The sequence below is a fragment of the Anguilla rostrata genome, chromosome 5 (genome assembly GCF_018555375.3).
Source record: "Anguilla rostrata isolate EN2019 chromosome 5, ASM1855537v3, whole genome shotgun sequence".
In the NCBI taxonomy this organism is placed as follows: Eukaryota; Metazoa; Chordata; class Actinopteri; order Anguilliformes; family Anguillidae; genus Anguilla; species Anguilla rostrata.
Window position 1 is genome coordinate 48130358 of NC_057937.1, and position 20956 is coordinate 48151313.

A 20956-nucleotide genomic window follows, 5' to 3' on the forward strand; every position below is an offset into this window, starting at 1 on the left:
TTCAATCCAATAATTAAGTCTGGTAAACAAAATCAGTCCCTCTAGTGGTGTGGCTGATCATTACATCCACATATTATCATGACTGATAGGTGCCATCGGCACCTAGAAATAAGAAATAAATGGGCACCCAGTCCCTTCGTAAAAATACAGTGACATTTCCAAAGGATTTCATTAATATGTGTTCCTCTACCAGAAACATCTATTTTCATTTTCATGATTGAAAATGCACATTCATGTGTACACACAGCACTTGAACCTGGAATTAGGATTCTACACATGTTTATGGTCTAAGAGATGAACCTTCCATTGACTGTTGGAATTAACCTCTCAGCTCTACTGAAAGACAGGCATCACACTGTCAGTGGGCTACACCTTCACACTGAACTGAATTCTGTGTAAATGACTCCCAGTGAGTCTTGTTACCTGGACACCTGGAAACAGCATGATTTTAATAGGCTGATGCACAGGCAGGTTATCAGAAATGTTCTGCGCACCAGACTGGACATTACACTCCACCCTCCTGCATGTTCCATTTCCTCTTGGAGAACCTCAATCCCAGGTTCCCTCAGGTTTGACATTTTCTTGCATGTTTTGAGGATTTCACATCATGATTTTTTCATTTGATATTAAACTTTGATGAATATTGTATGAAAGCTCACTTTCTCAGCAAGGGACTGCCCTTTAGAAAGATTCAGCGAGGTCATTTCTGTAGCACTGGAAGTTATATCCAGCCTTGTGCACCTCACCTCGAGGAACACTACAGGTGAGGCTATTCCTTCAACACAATGAATCTTAAAGCCAGGCTTGGGTAGGGTTGGGTCTTGTCCACCCTAGCCTCAGTCTTGCCCAACCAATCAGAGAATGAACATTGCAAACAGTGGGCACTAGCAGTAAATTATTATGTTCCTGCACAGTCACTCATCACAGCCAACCCATAAAGCGTATGAAATGTTAATAACTCAGTATGCAATTCATATAATGGCATGAGCTCTATAAAACCTTAGTTCAACAAGCATGTCAGCTTCATGGTTAGTCACTTCTTACACTTTATAATAGCCTCTGAGCATGTCAAACTTACATACGGAATGCATTTCAAACAATATTAATATCATTATTTGTGGTACTTTTGACAGTAAGGCTAGTATTGGCCTATTGAGTATTGGCATATCCCTGTTTCATCCCTATCAAACAGGGATCACAATACATATCTCCTACTTAACAGGATAAACACTAAAACCCCCAAACAGCAGATTATACAAGAGCCAAACCCTAAACTATGTGTACAGCCGCTTTCCCACAAGTGCCATATCCTCCCTTTATATATTTCAGAATGTTGCTGGTTTAGACCAAATCCACTACAAATCTGCCAAGTCACAACTGAATTTAGTATTGTAAAGTATTCATTATCTCCTGCTTCTTAGCAACAATCTTCACTTTGACTTTATGTTCCTCCTTCCTGCACTGGGAACACTGGTTTCCTCTTTTATCTGTTTATTGTGTGTTCTGGCACACCTGCAAGAGAAGAGATACAGTAAATCATGCACATCTACCTTCCATCCAAATTAAGGAAATTGTACAGCAATTATCTTCTTATTCATTTAAGAGTACTTATTGCCCATCCTGTAATTAAGCAGGCATTTTCAAAATTTGCAATTCATTATTGCAAACTTCGTAGTGTGTAAATAAGCTGCTGGTTACACCAAATTTATAAACCACCCTACATATTATAAACACACTTACGTGCATTATAAGGGAATTTTATATTTCTACACCACATACAAACAATTTTTAAATAACCTACCAAAACACACCTCTAAGTTTTTTTCGAAGCTATATCTCCAAGGGAGAAAACCACCAATATACTACCTATTATTTTCATAGAGCAAAAATCAATGAATCATATCAATTCCCCATTTCCCCTCCATTTTGTGAAATGTAGAATGTGTATTTAGCCTGATTTTTGAAACCCTTCGGAATGCCCAGTTACAATCCAAGGCCCATTTTAGTAATTTTAGACAAAGACAAAGTAAAGATTACATGTTTTCTAAAGCTTCTGAAGCCTGTTGCTCTCAGCTCTAGACACTATGAACTAAGCCTCCTAAGGTGTAGGTGCAGAGGACTGTACAGATCATCTGACATCACAAGCAATTTGCAGGCACCTGGTCAAGCAGGGAAGATAGTGGTGTGCAATTAGATGGGGTTGCTGACTGAAGGACCTCCTTCCCTGGGCAACACTATTACCAATTATATATCACCCTGGTGGAAGTTCCAGGCAACTGGAACCATGGCCTGAATTTGATGCAGGTCATTGAACACATGATGGTACTATCCATGCTTAAGCTGTAAATATTATGGCATACCATTTTCAACATTGGTATTATTCTGCTTCTGCTGTGAAAAACATGCATTGCCTGTCATGTATTTTCTTAATTATATATACTTTACACCCAAACAGAATAACAAGTGAGCATGAACTGTAATCACTTTCAACTTTGTCAAGTGCTTTCAACATGAATGGTGTATAATTCACACTGGATGTCTGCCAAGCCTTGCTATTTTAGTTATGTGAAATATCATATTTTTCAGTTCAGTTGCCCTGACATAACACCTGAAATCCATCAATTCCTTTGTTTTGAAGACTGAACAATCTGTGAGTTAGTCTGACCAGTTTAATTTTTTTTCACCTTTATCATTGGGTTTATTTGAGTCAGAGCAATTGTAAAAAAAAAGTGAATGTCTTTCATGTTTGTTAGTTACAGAACACTGGCATAAACCGTTTTCATTAAACCTAGTCAATGCAATTTTTTTTTTGCTGGTTTGTTTTTTTGTTATTCAGCACATAACTGACCTATGAAAGCGATTGCAGAGTTACCTCACCTGGTTTCTTGGGTTTTAATTGGTTGCTTATTCTAGGGGGAAAACCAGCAAACTTTGTGGCACTCCAGAAATCAGGACTGCAGACCCGTAATATATGCTGTGATAAAGGTGAAGTAGAGTACAAACGCTTATTCCTTCCATTCCATACAATGCATCGTATTGTTTTGATAGAGCAAACTCCTTTCATTTTTTCCTCTCCTTCTTAAGACTTGAATTTGCTATTTGTGATGTACACAGTTGGTTGATTTCTTCACATCACTGGCATTGATCAAACTACTTTACTACAAAACTGAACTTGACAGTAAATAAACAGTAGAAATTGAGTACATGTAAATGAACACCATCAAATAGTCTTAGCACAATGACTTCTTTTTTCCAGCGACACTACAGCCATACTTCATACTGTGAAAAAGGGAGGCGACACCGATTCTAATTTAGCGGTGGTGCTCTACACGATGACCTTAGCTCTGATTTAGTGACTGACTGAGAGGGTAATTAAACCTCTCATCTCTGCTGAATTCCACAGCCAATCCCAGGAATCATACAGGCCACTAATTGGCATGAATTAGCGTAGAATACAGGAAGGATTCTGCTGGCTGCTCAGGCACATTAAAGACCAGTGGAGGGGCCACTTGAATCCGCTTTGCAGTCTAATGGCCTGCCAGATTTATGACACCTTCTGAGAAAATGAGCACAGACTTTTTAATGAAGAAGCATTCAGGTTCTGCCCACCTAAAAGCACTTGGACCAAACATCTTGCCAACAACCTGTGCGGAAGCCCTATAATGAAACCTCTGATTTTCTGGTCCATCCGTACATATCCTATTATATTTTAGCAGTGGCTATTTCCTCATACATACAGAAACATGGTCTCTTGTAGGCAACTTGACAGATTCTATTGTGCACAGAAGTGTTATGTGCAAATGTCCAATGATTTCAGGAAGGGGTAGCATCCCTGCTGATACCATTCCTTTCAAGAATTGTGGGAATAATTCTGGGTAGACACCGATTCGGTCATGAGAAAAGGTTATCAATATTACAAGAGTTCAACAAAAATAGCACAGAAAAATAGCTTATATAATATATTGTTATTATATAATATATAATATGTCTTGAAAACATTTGCCCAAAATTTCCAGAATCGTTCTGGAAACCAATAATTGTTAGACTGCACTTTTCAAGTAAGCACTCACTGAATTATCACACCAGGTTCTATATGTGGAAAACAAATGGAGAGAAGATGCACAGATGGTGCACTCAACGAAACTCAAAAGCCTAAAACTGACCGAATAAACACGCTAAAATATATGATTATTGCGCGGATACATAGAAAACTGCTCAATTTCAATATATTGTATGTAGTGATGGACACAACAGAAAGTTACAGTGTATGTGGAAAAACCTATGAAGCCTGTTAACAGAAAAACAGGACTATTTAATGTTGAAGCATAATAGCAGCATAGCAACTGGAAACATGTTCATGAAGAATATAATGAACAACTAAAGGAAATTTTACAATGCTCAGATGGGCTCATTAAAGATAAGAGGGGAAAAGCTGAATGAATGGAGCAGTGTGGGTAAGAGGAGAGGGTGTGATTCTGAACCCCAAAGATGCAGCCGCTCAAGTTCCTCCTGACAATTAGCAGGCAATATTATACCACAATAGCACAATTACTGACCTTTTCTTAACTGCCAGAACAGAGAGGGCATATTTCAAAGACAAACACAATTGCCAAATTACTCGTTCTCTTTCTTTCAAAAATGTAAAATTAAAATTTTTTTGTTATAGCCCTTCATCTATAATTAGCCAGCTACCATTGACAGAAGAGCCACGTGTTTTATTTATTTTCACTGCCTATTTTCACTGCCATTTTCCATGTAATATATCTCACGGAAAATGATGATGTAAAACAGTAAATTGTAAAATGCACGTGTCACATGCCCTGACTGGTTCAAGCACCTTCAGTCACACCTTTACAATATGTTTAATATGGCATACTTAATATTCAAGTCTGTGAATGACTGAATGTTATGACAGAAACCATTGAAGCCTGGTGTGATGTTTACTGTGTGTTTCCAGTGAAACATGGTGAAAAAAATAGCAAGACAGCAATTGGCAGGGTGTTAGTCAAGTCTGGCCCCGAGGCATTGTGGACCAGAGGATAAAAAGACCCCTCTGTGGAAACTATGCCCTTCAGACCATTTAGGAAAAAAAGACCAGTATGGTATCTAATTGTGTGGAATGTGGAAGAACACCACAGCAAAAGACTTCACAGCAAAGTTCAATTTTCAGGGACTTTTCTCAGCCTTTTTAACAAACGCCCAGATTAAATTTCTGTGTGCAGCCTACTCAAATTGGAAAATGTTTCTGGTAAATTGGTTTGCACACTTTTTGAGGTACAAAAACGAAAAAAAAAGGCCAAGTGTGCTATGAATATGTATTCATAACTTGAATAGTGCAGAGTGGCAACCTGACAGATACAGACATATATTGCTACAGAGAAGTGCATTTTAGAACCATACTTTAAATTTAGTTGTGGTGCAGAATATGACAAATATGCAGTGGTGTAAACCAGCAGTAATAACTAATATGATAGTAGCCATGGAATCTGTACAAACAGAGGACGCAAAAAGCAAACAAAAAAAAAGATATTACATGTGATAATTGGTGGGTGCCACACCCACCTTGTAGATTCCCTGGTCGCAGCCATTGTATGTGCTCTCCAAGGTGTAGCTCCTCAGGACCCCCAGTTCACGCCACACAACCACCCGTGCGGTTGCCTCTCGTGACTTCTCCACTAAGTAGTTGCAGCTGTTGAAGGAGAATGCTGGGGCAATCCTGTCCAGGGTTTTTGGGATCGTCTAAAGACAGAAAGCCCATTACTGACATGGGTCTAGCCATTTATTTGGTGGGATTCGTTATTATTGCCAACAAATTTTGTGGAAACTGGAAAAAATAGGTAATGTTTAATATCAACATTACTGTTTTCAGAAGCATCATACTAAGAAATTAATCTACACAGTAAACCACAATAAATTCAAAGACCAAAATGTGGTATTTAATCCCTTGCACATTTACTGTAGAGTTTGTGTTTATATTTCTTGTGTAGTTAGCAACTTAGTGAATTAATTTGATAGCACTTTTTCTCATACAGAATGCAGTGGCGGCGTATAGTGGGGGCGGGAGGGTGGCTGAAATTATAATAATTCCAATGACCCTGACTGACAGGAGCCCTAAGAAATTGTGCTGTGATTGTGCAGGGATAGGACGCAAATTTCTGGCGCAGGGATAGGATGCAAATTCTGGGCGCTTTGAGGCCACAAAAGCTTGGAACCATTGAGGTCAGTTGTATCGGGTGAGTTTCAACGGATATCTAAGAAACTCAGCGAAACTATCTGGATGGATAGATACTACTCTGGGTAGCTGGAAACATACCTTCATTTCGTTGTAGATGAACTGCCCCATTTATCACTCAAATTTTATCACACCAGTACCAGTTAAAGTACAAGATAAATGTGCAACACTAACAGCCTTCTCTTGGAGTTTTCCCATTATTGGGCCCACAATTGCTGTACAGCACAGAAGCCTTCACTGCAGTGTTCAAGCCTTTCTATGCCTAACCAATACACAGAATGCACGGCACAAATAAGGACTTTTTGTGAGATTTATGTAGAGTGGTGCAATCAGTGCTGCTTATGACAGCAATTTCAGATATAAGAGGTAGGGGAGGGGCAATAATGGTGCTATTCAGTGCATAGGGACGTGAAGGCAAGAGAAAGCTGTAAGTACTCTATATCCGGGGTCCTCCTTCAGTGTGGCAGTGTTGACTGTCGATCCAGACTGCCAGAGTGTCTCCTTTACACTGCAGCCATACAAAAAAACATTCTTCTTCCTGGAGTGGCCATGGTAATCACAGAACACCTGTGGGGGGAAACACAGGAGAGAAAGAGAGAGAGCCTGTTTGTGAACCGAAATACAGTAGTATACCAGTTTGTAAAACAGAGAGTGCAGAACAGCTTTAGCTTAACATATAATAATACGAACCCTCACCAAACATGCTCATCCTTTTGTCTGAGATTTAGGGCTTTTTCTTAAACAAATATCAGAGAGCAACCTGTCTGTAAGATCAGTGGAGAAATTGTTCAACATGATTTGACTCAATGTGCTGGTGGAAGGAGAAGTCCACAAGGCCAATGTAAAAGCACCCAGCTCCCTCTATCTAACGGCTTTACCTCCCGGCGAAATGTTGCGGCAGTGTTTGCCCACTGAATGTGTCCAAAAACTGAAAAAGCCATTAATCCTGCCAGGCAGCCCTTTGAGCTCTGCTGACTCACTGCTAGAGCACTGTCAATGCTCTCCCAGGCTTAATCATTCATGGTATAAGGAACAGAAAATGACTCAGTTTTGCAGCATCTCTGAGATGAAAATATTGGAAAAAGAAAAGCTGGTTCCTAATTGCAATTATGCAGCTAGCCACAGCAATGTAACAACTTCAAGAGCCAAATAATGGCAGTACACTGCTGTTTACAATTAAAGAATACTAATTTAACCGACTTATTATTAGGCTAATTATGTCATGCTATTGAAACTGGGCAAATCTATTCCTCGGCTATTACTATCAAAACACACAGCCAAGCCTTTTTTGGGGGACATAGAAATACATTAAAATACTGTAGTTGTATTACAGATTCTTTTATTAACATTACACTCGATTCATGCATATGTATATGGCAATATTTAGAATTTAGTATTTGTATTTGACTGTGCAATTCTCTCGTAACATACTTTTTTGTGAATAGTAGGGACAAGGGAAAAAAATGAACAGAAATTGCCTTTCTTTTTCAAAGGTGGAGGAAAATCTATGAACCCCCTACTCAATCTACGAACCCCTACTCAATCTATGAACCCCTACTCAATCTATGAACCCCTACTCAATATATGAACCCCTACTCAACACAAGTGTTGAAAGCCCCTGTAGACTCAACTCTGGATGTCGTGATGTGCTGTTTGCATTTTTGCTGCTGTTGTTGGGTTTTGCCCTTACCAGCGGAGTCCTCCCAATGCTGCTGAGGTAGTACAGGAAGCCTTTGGTGTGGAATATTGTGGGACTGAGGCCAGAGTCAGGCTTCATCCACTGCCTATTAAGATCCTCTCCATTCAATGAACAGCGGCTCCTGAAATATTTCAGTCAGATTCACAGTTATGGCACATAGGTGATATTCTACCCACAGTGCATGAATTGAGTGCCCATGCCTTACATGACCAACACTGCTCCCATACTTGCTGAGGATGAGAGTGGCACACAATGCAGTAGGTCTCCTCTTTCTCTGACTCCTCAGGGCTTTTTGACCTGGCCATGCATTTAAAAAAATTTTCTTTTTGTGATCTCCTTTTTTGCTTGTTTACTGTGTTTAGAGGCGTGGACACCCTTAGACCAGGTGCTGGAATATGCTGGAGATGGGTCTTTATAGAACACTGCTATTTGCATTAAAGATTTTTTAGTGCTTTATTCCTGTTAGAAAACTAATATTCACGTGAGATGCAACTAAGACAGTACAGTGACTGGTTAACGTTTGTCTGTTACACAGCCAGACCACATGACCCCGGTTTACAAATACAGGACCCAACTCCTCAGCCCTAGGAAGGGCTCTGGTCAGCTCCAGACCACTAACTGACGTTAGTCCACCTATACACAATGCAATTAGCTAGCATGCTAATGCTATGAATGCACAGTGCTTGTTGGTACCAACCAAACCTTATATCTATCTATATCACTGAACAGAGCACTCCCAGCTTTACTGACGAGGCAAGACGCGAGACGGCTTAGTAGACAGGCCAATGGGATGAGCACACAGTGTGTACCCAGTGGTTATGGGAATAGTATCACCTCAAATTGACTTATTTCACATGTCTTTTGTAAACTACAATGACTTTTTTTCATAGAAAATGCTACCAAAAGGTCACCCGCCACAGTGGCTGGTAAAAGTGACAAAGTTGCACGGTACTGCGGAATTCTACCCTCATTTGGTGGGTGGTGGGTGTTAATGTCAAGCCCTGACTGTAATTTTGTCATTACTTTCAGTTTTATGAGTTCAATTATCAGCACAAATGAAATGCATATGCACACACAGACTAACTGCAAATACCAAAAATGAACACTTGCTTAGATATTTCCACTGCTTAGTACAATTATTTTTAAAATATTAGACTGTATTTTTTAACCTTGATAAGCATTTGACCTTGGGGGATACTGTAGGTGAGGGGGTAATAGGAACTAACAAAATAAAATTAGTTTCTTTAACTTCATGCACAACCTGTCCTTGTCACTTTTAGTATGTGCAAATAATATATTGATTATATCAGTGCATGTCTTTTTTTCACTTTTAATAGCTTGGTCTGTGATTACATTCTAACCTTCTGTTTGTTTTGTCTGCTGTGCCGTGTATATTGCCTTGCATTTCACAATACATATTTAATAAACCCAAAACTTCACAGAAAATGGCACTGCCCTCTGGAAGGTCTTTCAATTTTTAGAAATATTTTGTTCATTAAAGTAATTGTTATTGAGCATTAAGCATTGTTCTCTCCCACTGAATGATGGGAACCCACGTGAGGGGAGGGGTCGTGAGGGGTCGCTGAACTGAATTGTAGGTGAGACAATTGACAGCAGAAAAACAGAATGCTCACTATTTTAAATCAATCTAATAATATAACCAGTCTATACATTTCATACAGGGTGTGCAAGTCATCACAAAAGACCTTGAAGCAAGCCTGGGACATAAATGTGTGTACAGTTCCCTGGATAGTGAAGTAAAGAGTTTGGAGAGGAAGGACTATTTATCCAAAGACATGAAGACACTGTACAGTCAGGTCACATCAGGGAGGCCATACACTCTAACACCTTCTGTCGCTATTAACCAATATCATGCTGGAATGATGAAGGTATATAGTGCAAGACTGAACCACACATGAATCCATGCCACAACTGGACAAAAAATAGTAATCAAAATTATAAACCACTGAAGAACAGAAACCATCATTTGAAAACTGCAAAACATGCTGAACACAGAACAAATGCTGAAACACCATAGACGAGAATGAGCTGTTGAGGGCTGAGAATGTGGCCGGAAGGCAGCCTGTACAGTATTAATGCCAGCCCTGCCCATCCACTGCGCAGCTCTCCGTCTGTCGAGGCTGGCAGCCAAACACAGACCGACCAGGCTGCCTGCCATCCCTGGGATTCAGGGAGCTCAAGCTGTCGCAGTAAAAAAAAGGCCTGGCATGCCCGGCAAACAAGGGATGGGGGACCTGCTGACCCAAATTTTGCTACTATGCCCAGGCAAGAAGAACCATGGTGCTTGTTCAGTACCTAATCACTAGGACCAGTGCTGACCAAGAATGTTTACAATGACTTATTCAGTTTTGTGTTTCCAGTGAGTCCAGTTTAACCAGCATGCACACATGCACTGCATCTAATCAGATCCCTGACCAGATTAGACGCAGGTTATTGTGGCTCATTAGATACGTGGACCCAAATGAAAAAAAGACAGATGTATCATCAGGAAAAGGCCTACCCTTGTCTGTTCATCGACTCATTTAATGACAATTTTGCAGATTACACGATGAGCATAATGCCATGCAACCTTATAAAACTAGAAAAGCCCAGCACAGCTGGCTTCCATTTTCTCTACAAATTATGTGCTAAATGCATTAAAACAATGAGTTTATTCAAACCATTTCAGACTTTAAAAAGCAGTAGTTTAGATTTGATTTTAATGTTAGGTCAGAGCAAATTACGATTTCTGAGGCAGCAGAAAAGAGCATGGACAATATGCCCTGGACAGAGTGCCATTTCCTCTAAGCCATTCCTTTCAAACAAAGGTCAATCGGTACATATTTTAAGTATTTTTACTCAGCCGGGGAATGCAAGCTAATATACAATATTTTGATTCAGGAGATCACAAAGCTGCTCCAATCACATTCTGATTTGAATTTTGTGTTCAGTGTCACCTGTTAGGCATTTTGGAAGTGATTTCATTTTCCTTTTACAAGTGTCCTGGCTTTTTTGTTGCAGAGACAGTGACTGACAGAACAGGTTGTAAACATTTCTTGTGTTAAAGGACAGTGTCATCGGGGTGCTGATCTATTGACCTGAGCTCTGTACAAACATCTGAATCCTGGGATCTCGCTGCGCTCGGTGCATCACTGATGAATCTCTCTTTGTCACTGCAGCTGCGACCCACGCTCGCCATCTATCTCGGTCCTGCAGCAGGCAGACCTATTGTTACGTAGCCGGGTCTCTTTATTACCTCTTCACAGAGCTGATATCGGTTGATACCACATGATAAATGATGATCTTTTAGAATCAGCTTTAAATTGATTTGAGTCACTATTAGGAGATGTGCAATCAATAACGCGGGTTGCCCAATTGTCTCAGAGGGGAAAGCTGATGAGCCGAACAGTGGCGCCTTTTAATTTCATACGCCGAGCGTCGGCCGCGTGCTCCCATGGATGGAACACCTTCATTTTCTCACCATTAAACCTTGCCTGAAGTCATTCAGTGTGTGTCGTGTCATCTACTTAAATTTGGGGAGATGAGATTTCCATGTAATTGAATGCGTGTCGCTTCAACTATTCTCGTAGACGGAAGGCACCGTCGACAGAAACCCACTCTTCCTAAACCTTCATAACCATTATCGACTTCATAGCACACAAAGATGGTTCTATTCACTGTAATATTCGCTGGGCATCAGAAACTCAAGGGCTGAATAGTTTTCTAGGCCTCTGCCAATAGGGCTAAAGTGTTATTTTCTCTTCAAATTCCCATCAATGTCCGCTGTCCACAAAACAGGGTAACAAGGAACCCAAATAGAACACTAAGAGTCAGTGACCTACTGAGTGCTGTTTCTGTCTGGAATGGAAAATAAGGGTTGCTGTATCAAATTGTTTTAAGCACAAAAAAAACAAAAAACAAATCAAAACAGGGAGCATTCAGCATCTGTTACCATTTTTTCATAGATATTGCTCCGTGATTGCACTTGTACTGGTTCTATGAACTTCAACTATCAACCAGAATTTATAAGAAGAGACATTCATTTTCCTTCATTTAGGAACTGGTGTTTCAGAGATTATGTTTTGGCTGCAGGTAACAGCCTTGACATATCAATAATCAGCACCACAAACATGCACCCCCATCTCCACTGCAGAGAGGCATAAGACACATTCAGAAGCAATCTACCACAATGACAAGGTGTCATCATAACAGAATGCATGTGACACATCACTCTTCTTCAGAGCAGCAAGAGTCACAACTATAATGCATTGTCCATTAATCACAAGCACTAAAGGGCTATTAGAGGTGAAACGGGGAGGGGGACAAAGCCCCTGATTGGATACGTATGTAAGGAGAAAGGGTGAGAAGTTACACAGGCCCAAAAGAAAAATAAAGAACAAAATATTCCCATTTTTTGTTATGTGAGCACGGTGCCTTCACTAGAATCCAGTCTTTGCCAATCTATGTTTTGTTTGTAAATTCCAGGAAACTAATGGCTGGAGTGACCTTTACATCTGTGACGCCTACAGCACTGTGAGTCTCCATTTGTTTTTAAGAACATGTTAAGAACATGTTGAGGTGATGGGTCGTTGCTGTTATTAGGATGTGGGAGTGGAATCCATGCTGTACATTGTTAACTTTGTTTTGTTGTCTTCTGCAGCAGAACTCTTGAGGAAAAAAGAACAACCATTCTCCCTCGTTTCTGATGAACATGATGTCTGATGTTGGTCGAAAAACATGATTTAACAGACTTGGTTACAAAAAGAACATTTAAGAAAAACTTTCCTTATAACCGATCTACCTAGGTTTGAAAATATAAAATATGACAACCTGCTTTGTTAAAATTGAATAGAATGCTGTAGTTTAAAGCAGTGAACCAGCTTCGTATTTTCCTAAATCCGGAACAATCTGGCACAGAAATTGCTGGAGGCGTTTTTTCATGGTAAGACCAGCTTTCTGCTGGACACTTTCACCCCTCCCTGCAGAAAACATGCCATCTCCACCATCACTTGCAAGCTTTATAATGGGACAGTTGTAAAGCCAATCGTAAATGTTTGTGCTGAACGGTGTGCTCCATGGTGTGACTGCTGGGCTTTTTATCAAATTAGCGATGTGTAGTGTGACGCTTTGTGTAATTTTAAGGAATGTTAACAATCTGTCACTTCTGTTGAGGGCACAGTGTGGAACTGATTGATTCTGACACCTTCATTTGGTTTATAACCTCCAAGATATTGCAGAGGGAAAACATGGCATTCTCTTAAAAAACCAGAGCAGAGAGATCCATACTCAATGCTGAGTACAAAGGATGGGACCGTTTCTAATAGTGCATTTAGAAGAACATTTTATACTCCAGAGCTGCAGTGTGGATGAATCCATCTAGGTATAATAACCTGACAAGCAGTTCTTAGCGGTTTCATTTTTTTGATTTTCAAAAGAAATGTTCTAAAATAATTGTTGGAAATTTTACTTTTCCTCGAGTGGAATAGAAAGGTCCTCGGAAGTTAAAATCAGCAAGCTAAATGATGTCAATATTGTAGCTGAATGAAAAATAATGAACTAATGCAAACTCAAATACAGTATGATAGATCATGCTGTACTTAACACTGTACATCCTCCAGTTCAAGATCTTACATTGTCCAATGCTATGCTATAGTTCACTATATTAAAAAATGACATGGAGTATTAACTTGCTACAACACTATGAGCTCCATTTTCTGGCTGGCACATGGTGTGTTGCGAGCCATCACACTGGCAAAGTGGTATTTTCGTCATGGATTTTGACACACCTCAGCCGTTTGGTAATTTCCTTCATAATTACATTTAACAATGAGTGCATTTAGGAATGGCTTTGTATGTTGTTGCCAGCTCAAATCCCACGTGGTACATTATTACTCTACCCTTGAGTCAGGTGCTTATCCTGGATTTTGCTGTTAATATTTTCCAGGGTAAGCACATCTGCTGACAAAAATGGTGTAACCTAACCGATGTGAAACAACCAATCACAAAGTAAGCCTGTGTGCATTTGCAACAATATAAAATTTACATAATTAAACCCTTTGGCATTCCAGAAATTCCATAAACCACAGGGAAGCTGAATTCAAAATAAACTTTTTAGGTTCAAAAGAAAGAAGAAACAAACAAAAAACAGAATGGAGATGAGGTTTCCACACATCTGAGCTGCTCAGTTAGTGGCCTGGAAAACAAACTGTCAGCCAGCTGCTATGTAGGAAGCAGATCCAGCACATATCAGTTTAGTGGTTGAAGGTTAAAACAAGAAATCTGAAAACAATAACACACATGCTACAGCAGATAGGAACATGTTTACAGCTTGTGCATTGTTATTCGTTCATCGCTGAACGTGCGCTGTGGTTGACAAGCATCGGTTTTCTCGCTGCTTGTAATCGAGCTTTGCCATTTGCGACACGGCACGCGTTTCAGAACCATGCAGCTGCTCTGGCCGTCAGCGTTCTCCTGAATCTCTGCTTTTGCATATTTTCCTTATACTGCCCCTGAGACCAGAAGGGAAAGAAATCCTGCTTGTTAAAAGCATCCCTTGCGCTACAGATTTTCTTATGCCTAAATAGGATTTTAATCCCGCACGCTGCTCTTTAGTCATTCGTTCCCATGCATAAGTCCCACAGAGCCGCTCTACTAGACAGAAACAGCTGAACTGATTGACAAGTCTCCAGAGACTCCCAGAAAAGGGATGCAAACATGAAGGATAGATGCTGCAGGGTGACTGTTTTGAACACCAAACTACAAAACTGCGATCTCATTTTATGTAATGGAGATCCTTCATCACTCAGTTCAACACGCTTCCCCAAAGTTCTCACCCCCTAATTGCTTGAACCTACATTAATGTTCTCAAAATCCGCTTTTGATATGATAGATATGAAATATTAAGACTAGGACTATGGAAGTGGAATGGATTTTGTGCACTTAGATGGCTTTCCCAAGGGGGTCCAGCTGTTTTCCTGGTTGACTTCTTATTGGTCTTGGACATGACTCATTTTTCATAGTAAAACAGGACAAAAATCTTGGAGCATGGAGAGCAGAGTCACCACCAGGGATTTTGAGCCCCATGAAAAGATCTCACATTAGGCGCCACCACCCCAGAGAGTCCTATAGTCTAATATTTTTTTAGGGCCCCTGCCAGTGAGAGCCCTTGGAGTCAATACTGACTCCAAGGGCCATGGTCCAAGCCCCCCCATTTTCTGTACAGAGGTGACCAGCCTGGGGTAGGATCGGATCTTGTCGGATCATTACTTAGTTAGTGACATGGTGCCCAGGGACATAATTGGCCACTTCCCAAGGAGAAGGATAGTCCACTAGGGGTTCTTCGCTCCTTCTCATCGATCTCCAGCTACCTGCTATGTGGCGCCTGCAAGAGCCGTGCCCATAAAAGGCAAAATAGTGTTCCTCTCCAAGCCGGTTATGTTGCCTAGTAACGAGTCACAGCACAGCAGGTGAAAAAAGGAGTGGCTGGCTTTGACATCAGCAGAGGCCGGTGGTAGTCTTCACCCTCTGGGACTGAGGTGGATCTATCAAATAAGAGCCCAATAGTCTGGTAAGCTTTGGAATTGGTGATGACTGGAAAAAAGCAAGGACCCCCTCCCCCAACAGAACCAGAACAAATGGTTTTAACAGGAGGAAAGTACACAGTACATACATTAATTAATCAGGCATAAATCATCACTGCAAAATATGCCCTAGATAGGCAAAAATCACCATTCACTGAAAACTGCCTGTCCCTATGTGCCTTCTTTTTTCTGTTGACGAAATAATTTACTGCAAATATGAATTTCCACCTTGTTAACAGCCACTTTCAGGGGGACCCTCTGTGAACAAGAGAAGCTATAGATATTTCAAAATCACAGTAAAAATTTGGTATTGCAAGGAATGACAGAAAAACCATGTCAGAGCTCAGCTGCTGTGTGTGACACTGCTGAGCTGCCACACTCTCTGTCAAATCCATCAAAATAAAGACAGCTGATGGAAGCCAGCCCTCCTTTTGAAGACTGAAATGATGGTAATATTCTTTCTGTGCCTTCCATTGGAAATATTCTGCCGTAGATTACCGGTGATTTGTCATTCCTGGCAGGTGCTTTATGTAGTGCTCAGGCGGGCCTACAGAGCGTCGCGTTCTGCCACTCCCGCACTCAGCCCGCGGCTCTGCCGGCTCGGAGGCATTCGCCCCGTCTCTGCACGACCCCGCCCCCGTTCCCGGGGCCAGATGACTACCTTCACCCGATGTCCCTGACACCCTAAAACGACAGTCGAGGGGGAGCGGCGTCCAGAGCTGGACCCCACTTGGCGCCGGGGCCACTGTTTAACACTGAGGCGTGTCGGGCATGCTAATGGGATGCCGTTTTCCGTTGCGCTTGGCAACGGCGCTCTTTTATCACCTGTGAGCACAGCATAAAGGAGAGGGGGGGGATGAATCAGAAATTGCCTTTTTGAATATTCATGTGTTTGCTTATTGAAGCCTGGTGACAATAATTCTGCCACAGGGGATGTCACAGGAGGTTGTTTAATACCGCTCCTGTTTGCCACTTCTGAATCTTTGCAGAGCCACCAAGTAGGTGTTGTGAAAGGTCCAGGTCGCACTTGCGTCCATTTCAAAACATTACAACGAGATAAAGCAGAATGATTCAAAATGATTGGAATTAGTGTCAAATTAAGAAGAAAACAACAACCAATTTAACTTTTTTTAATGTATTTGGGTGAAGATCAAGACAAACTTTACATCTTATCAAAGACATAAAAATGGCAATTTCCTGAGATTGCACATTATAGAAATTAAAAGAAATAAGAAAATACACCTTATTATAAATATACCTTAATATATAGTTAACAATTACAGTGTATTCCTTCATACGGTTGCTTTTCAACACACAAATCTGGTCTCAACTCTCATTATTCTTATGGGTGCAGCAATGCACGCTAATTAGTGGCTGTTTATGAAGACTAAGCCAACTGTTAGTTGAATATCACTAACAGAAAAACCCAACACCTCTTCTTTGTATATAAAACAAATTTTACAATACTATTTTTTTTCCTTTGCAAAGTATTCTCAACCACCCCACCCATCTATACTGGAGTCTATCTGGTTTAAAACTAAGGTATAGGTGGAGCTAAATGAACTGCACAGAACATCAAGCATGTTTCAGTAGAAAGACACCCATTTCCACATTGCTTCAATTCAATACACATGGCCACCTTTGGTAATATGCTGACAGTCAAGTTTGAGCCAAAACAGAATTCATTCCTCTCACAAAACCTAATGAGAATAAGCCATGCATCTTTACACCAACGTGAAGATACTTGATAATCAGTTTCCGCTTAGAAAAAAAAATTGAATATGTATGGCTGTACTCCTCCTTTTGTTTTTCAACACATAAATTACTTATGCTTACACCCAGCTCTTCAAAGATGACTCATTAAGATCATATAATAGCATTTCTATATTCTATTTATTAATACGTATTCCTGTAGTTGTTATTAAATCTTTAGGTTTTTTTTCTCACCAAAGTCATGTTGATGATAGAGAAAGGTTCATTTTCCAAAAAAGAATACATAATTACAATCAGAGTTAACATTATACACTGTCCTTGTGGCAGAATACATGCTACATGCACCCCACCAAACCCTGAAAGTAGCCAAGTGAGAATACATTGAAATTCACATGCAATTACAGGGCTGGAAAGACACCTGAGAATATTAGCATTCTTGCTGGTGAAGCACTTTGCCTCACGTTGCTGATGTCCCTTTCCCAAAAACCCCTCTGTTCTCCAATATGGATGTCTGCCAGACTCCTGTGGCACAGAATCAAGCAAACACAATGTAGTTTCGCACAAAATGCCACGCTCTTTCAAAAGAGCGAGACAGTCAGCTGCCGGGACGTGCCATAGGCGCCAAAACACCACTCGAGAGCAAGATGTCACCCTTGCTGGGGGATAGAACCTTCATTGAAAGAGTTGCTGGACAGGTGCCACGCAATGCGACTCCATTTAACAATGTTAAAGGCAGCCTTTCTATTAACCACAGTCAATTAAGCAAAGCACCGTGGAAACGGGGCTCATGAGCAAAAATGATTGTTCCGTTATAGTAGATTAATGCCCTGGAGATTAAGAAGTGCACGGTTCTTTGGACAGCATGGGAGATACCATGAGCAGAGCAAGCCAAAAATGTAAGCGATCTCAATCTGACAGCACACTGATATGGACTAGTGATGTCAGATAAAATATGCTGCAGTGAATGATCTCAAATGGAACTTGCTTCAGGTATCACATCATAAAACTGTATTCTGTTTTATAAGAATGTCCCACAATAAATAAGCTACTGTACTTTGTTCGTGGGAAGTCACCAACTACCAACATTCAAAACAGCTAGTAATAATCTTCCTCTAATTTCAAATCTCCAGGCATTCATGTCTTAAGGGTAGGGTCACTGGTTTTTCCAAAGCAGCTTTCTCACCTGCATTCCAGTCATCCCTCAGTATAAGGGCAGTAAAGCCTTCTTTGACTGCACGTGTTGAGACAATTATCACATTCCACCTCCCCAGTCATCAATGTCGACAAGTAAACTGCCACTTTACAATGAATGACATCAATGTTCCCAGACTGTTGCCTACTGCATTCAGTTGAATTCAATTAGCCTGCTGTTCCACATGGAAAACTTGACTTTCACGATTCGTGGGTTCATTTATCGCAAGTTTATTTACAAACCTCAGCTATTAATCGATTTTGTTATTGTTTTGATCATCTTTAATTTAACTTTTTTCTTCTGGTAGGACAATAATTATGTACACATTCATATTTGACATAGTTAAGTCCAACAAATTTTTTGAACAATGAAAAGAACATTTGATCTAACTAAATCAGTAAAATGCAAGAAGTCAGATACTGGGCAATGAGATGCACTTTCGTTTTGAACTGGAATGTTAATCCAAGAGATTGTATTACCTTAGCAGTCAGAGAGCTTGTGTACTAATCACAGAGAGAGCGATTGCCTCGTCATCAAACATTGTGAGCACTGGCCAGTGATTGAACTGCACCTGTTCCCTGAAGAAAACTACTCTCCTCCAGTAAATGGATGCCTGTTTTTTGAGTCCCAGATCAGACGGTTTTCATAGGATTCTATGTATCATAGACTGTGAAAGAACTGAAATGAAGATGTCTGACCAGAACTAGGAAAAACGAGCATTTTTGTTCTGAGAAAGACTGAGCGTGCCGGGTAAGGATACGTAATGGAACACCGAGAGCGGGCAATTCCAATCTTTCCGGCATGCCCGGTGGAGTGATGGGGCAGCCATTTATCGTGAAGGTGACCTTGAGCCGGCCCTGGAGGCTGTGATATAGTCAATCCAACAAAGTGTCTCGGAGCAGTGGCCCGGCTGACAGGCTGAGACCGCGGAGTCTCTGCGGACGGACGACCACGTCACCGCTATAAGGGGTCGTGGAGAGAGAGAGACTCTCTCTTTTATCCCCTCTCTGTATGATAAGGGCTGGATAGACTCTGAGCAGGACCAGCGGAGGTCACATGGTGTGTCCAATGGGACTCGAGGACTGCTCGCCTAGATTTGCTGATATCCTACCCACAGCACCGGAGCCGAGGTGAGCACAATCTCCGCCCATCACTCAGGGTTATTAACAAGCGCCGAGACAGAGGAGCTCGATAGCCATCTTGTCATCGGACACATGTCACTGTCCCTCCTCCATCTTGTGGATGGATGTGTTTTTTCTGGTCACGTGTTGACCCTACAACAAAGTGCTAAGCTAAGGGCTGGAGGTTTGGTACTATGAGCAGCATTGAAATAAATATTGAAAGTTAAATTATTTTATAATGTGTGAAAAATATTCACGAGGTCTGCACCTACTTATAAGCCATTTTCTTCGGAACCAACAACCTTATTGGGAATGTGTGTAATTAATCTTGTTTATTGACAAAAGTGATTTCTGGTGACTGATATATAAAGACCCACAAACGAGAAGCCAAACCCAACACTTAGCAATGACGTATTTGTCCCTTTTGGATTACTCGGCTAATTGTGACTTGGGGAGAGGGAGCTCCACATATGAGGCGCAGATATGTTTGCGGAGAGCAAAAAATTGCTGATGTTTGCACATGACCCTGCAGGTGGATTGCCTTCTATGAGATTGCTAGTGTGTTTCCTTATGCAAATCAAAACGAACAGGCACAGGCATTCAATTTAAAAACAACTGGCATTCATCCTGAGACCCGCACAAAATTAAAGGTCTGCGCATTTCATGAATCCCATGTTGGATTTTTTGTAGAAACTTGTATTACTAGCAAAATTAAGAAGGATTTAAGAAAGGTTTTGTGAATGAGGGCCAAAAATACCAATTCAGTAATTCAATAAAATAAATACAGAACATGAACACAAATATATTCAAGACAACCATAAATGTAATTTAAAGCTAATTACAAAACTAATGTTAAACCATTACTGTGTTCAGTTGAAGTGAACGGAATGCCCAAGGATGCAAAATGAATTTCAGCGCAAACTGACAATAAAGTTATATCGTATCGTATTTAGACAGATGCACCACTCAGCTCCACTACAGATTCTGGCAAGCTATTCCATGTGTGAATAACTGTGTTGGGGGAAAATGTAAATACACACCAGTATGCAAATAGCTTTTAATTCATTTCCACCTGTGCCTGCTCTTCTGTTGACAGTTCCTGGCTTGAATTTTCTTCCATGACCCAATAATTGGAATATTCCATAAATCACTGAGGTGACAGTGCCTGCAAATGTATCTGCAAAGTCAGACCATTCCAACAGTCTATCCAAACCATAAACAGGCATCTGAGAAATGAAAAGAATAAGTTTAATGACCCAGTACTGGACATTAAAAATGTGGCTTCAGTATGTCATACTGTGCTATAACTTGTATATTCTTTCACTTCAGTAACTTTCATGATGTCCTCCACTTCCCTTTTAAGTCTGGCCTTTGACTTGTGACAGTTTAAAAACAGGGCCTTTACTTGGGGCCATTTGG

At 40.7% G+C, this 20956-nt stretch overlaps 1 protein-coding gene across 3 annotated transcripts in view; it reads right to left on the reverse strand.

Moving 5' to 3' along the window:
- LOC135255503 (cytosolic carboxypeptidase 4-like) overlaps positions 1-20956 on the reverse strand; it is a 168695-nt gene that overhangs the window by 30015 nt on the left and 117724 nt on the right. For 2 of the 3 annotated variants that reach the window (XM_064336755.1, XM_064336754.1), the window contains 3 exons: positions 7923-8052; positions 6668-6799; positions 5563-5739 (listed from right to left, as the gene is read on the reverse strand). In XM_064336755.1, coding sequence (XP_064192825.1) covers positions 5563-5739; positions 6668-6799; positions 7923-8052 — 439 coding nt within the window. Of the gene's footprint in view, positions 1-168; positions 1513-5562; positions 5740-6667; positions 6800-7922; positions 8053-20956 lie in introns of those variants that run through there. The other variant, XM_064336756.1, reaches the window with a different exon arrangement.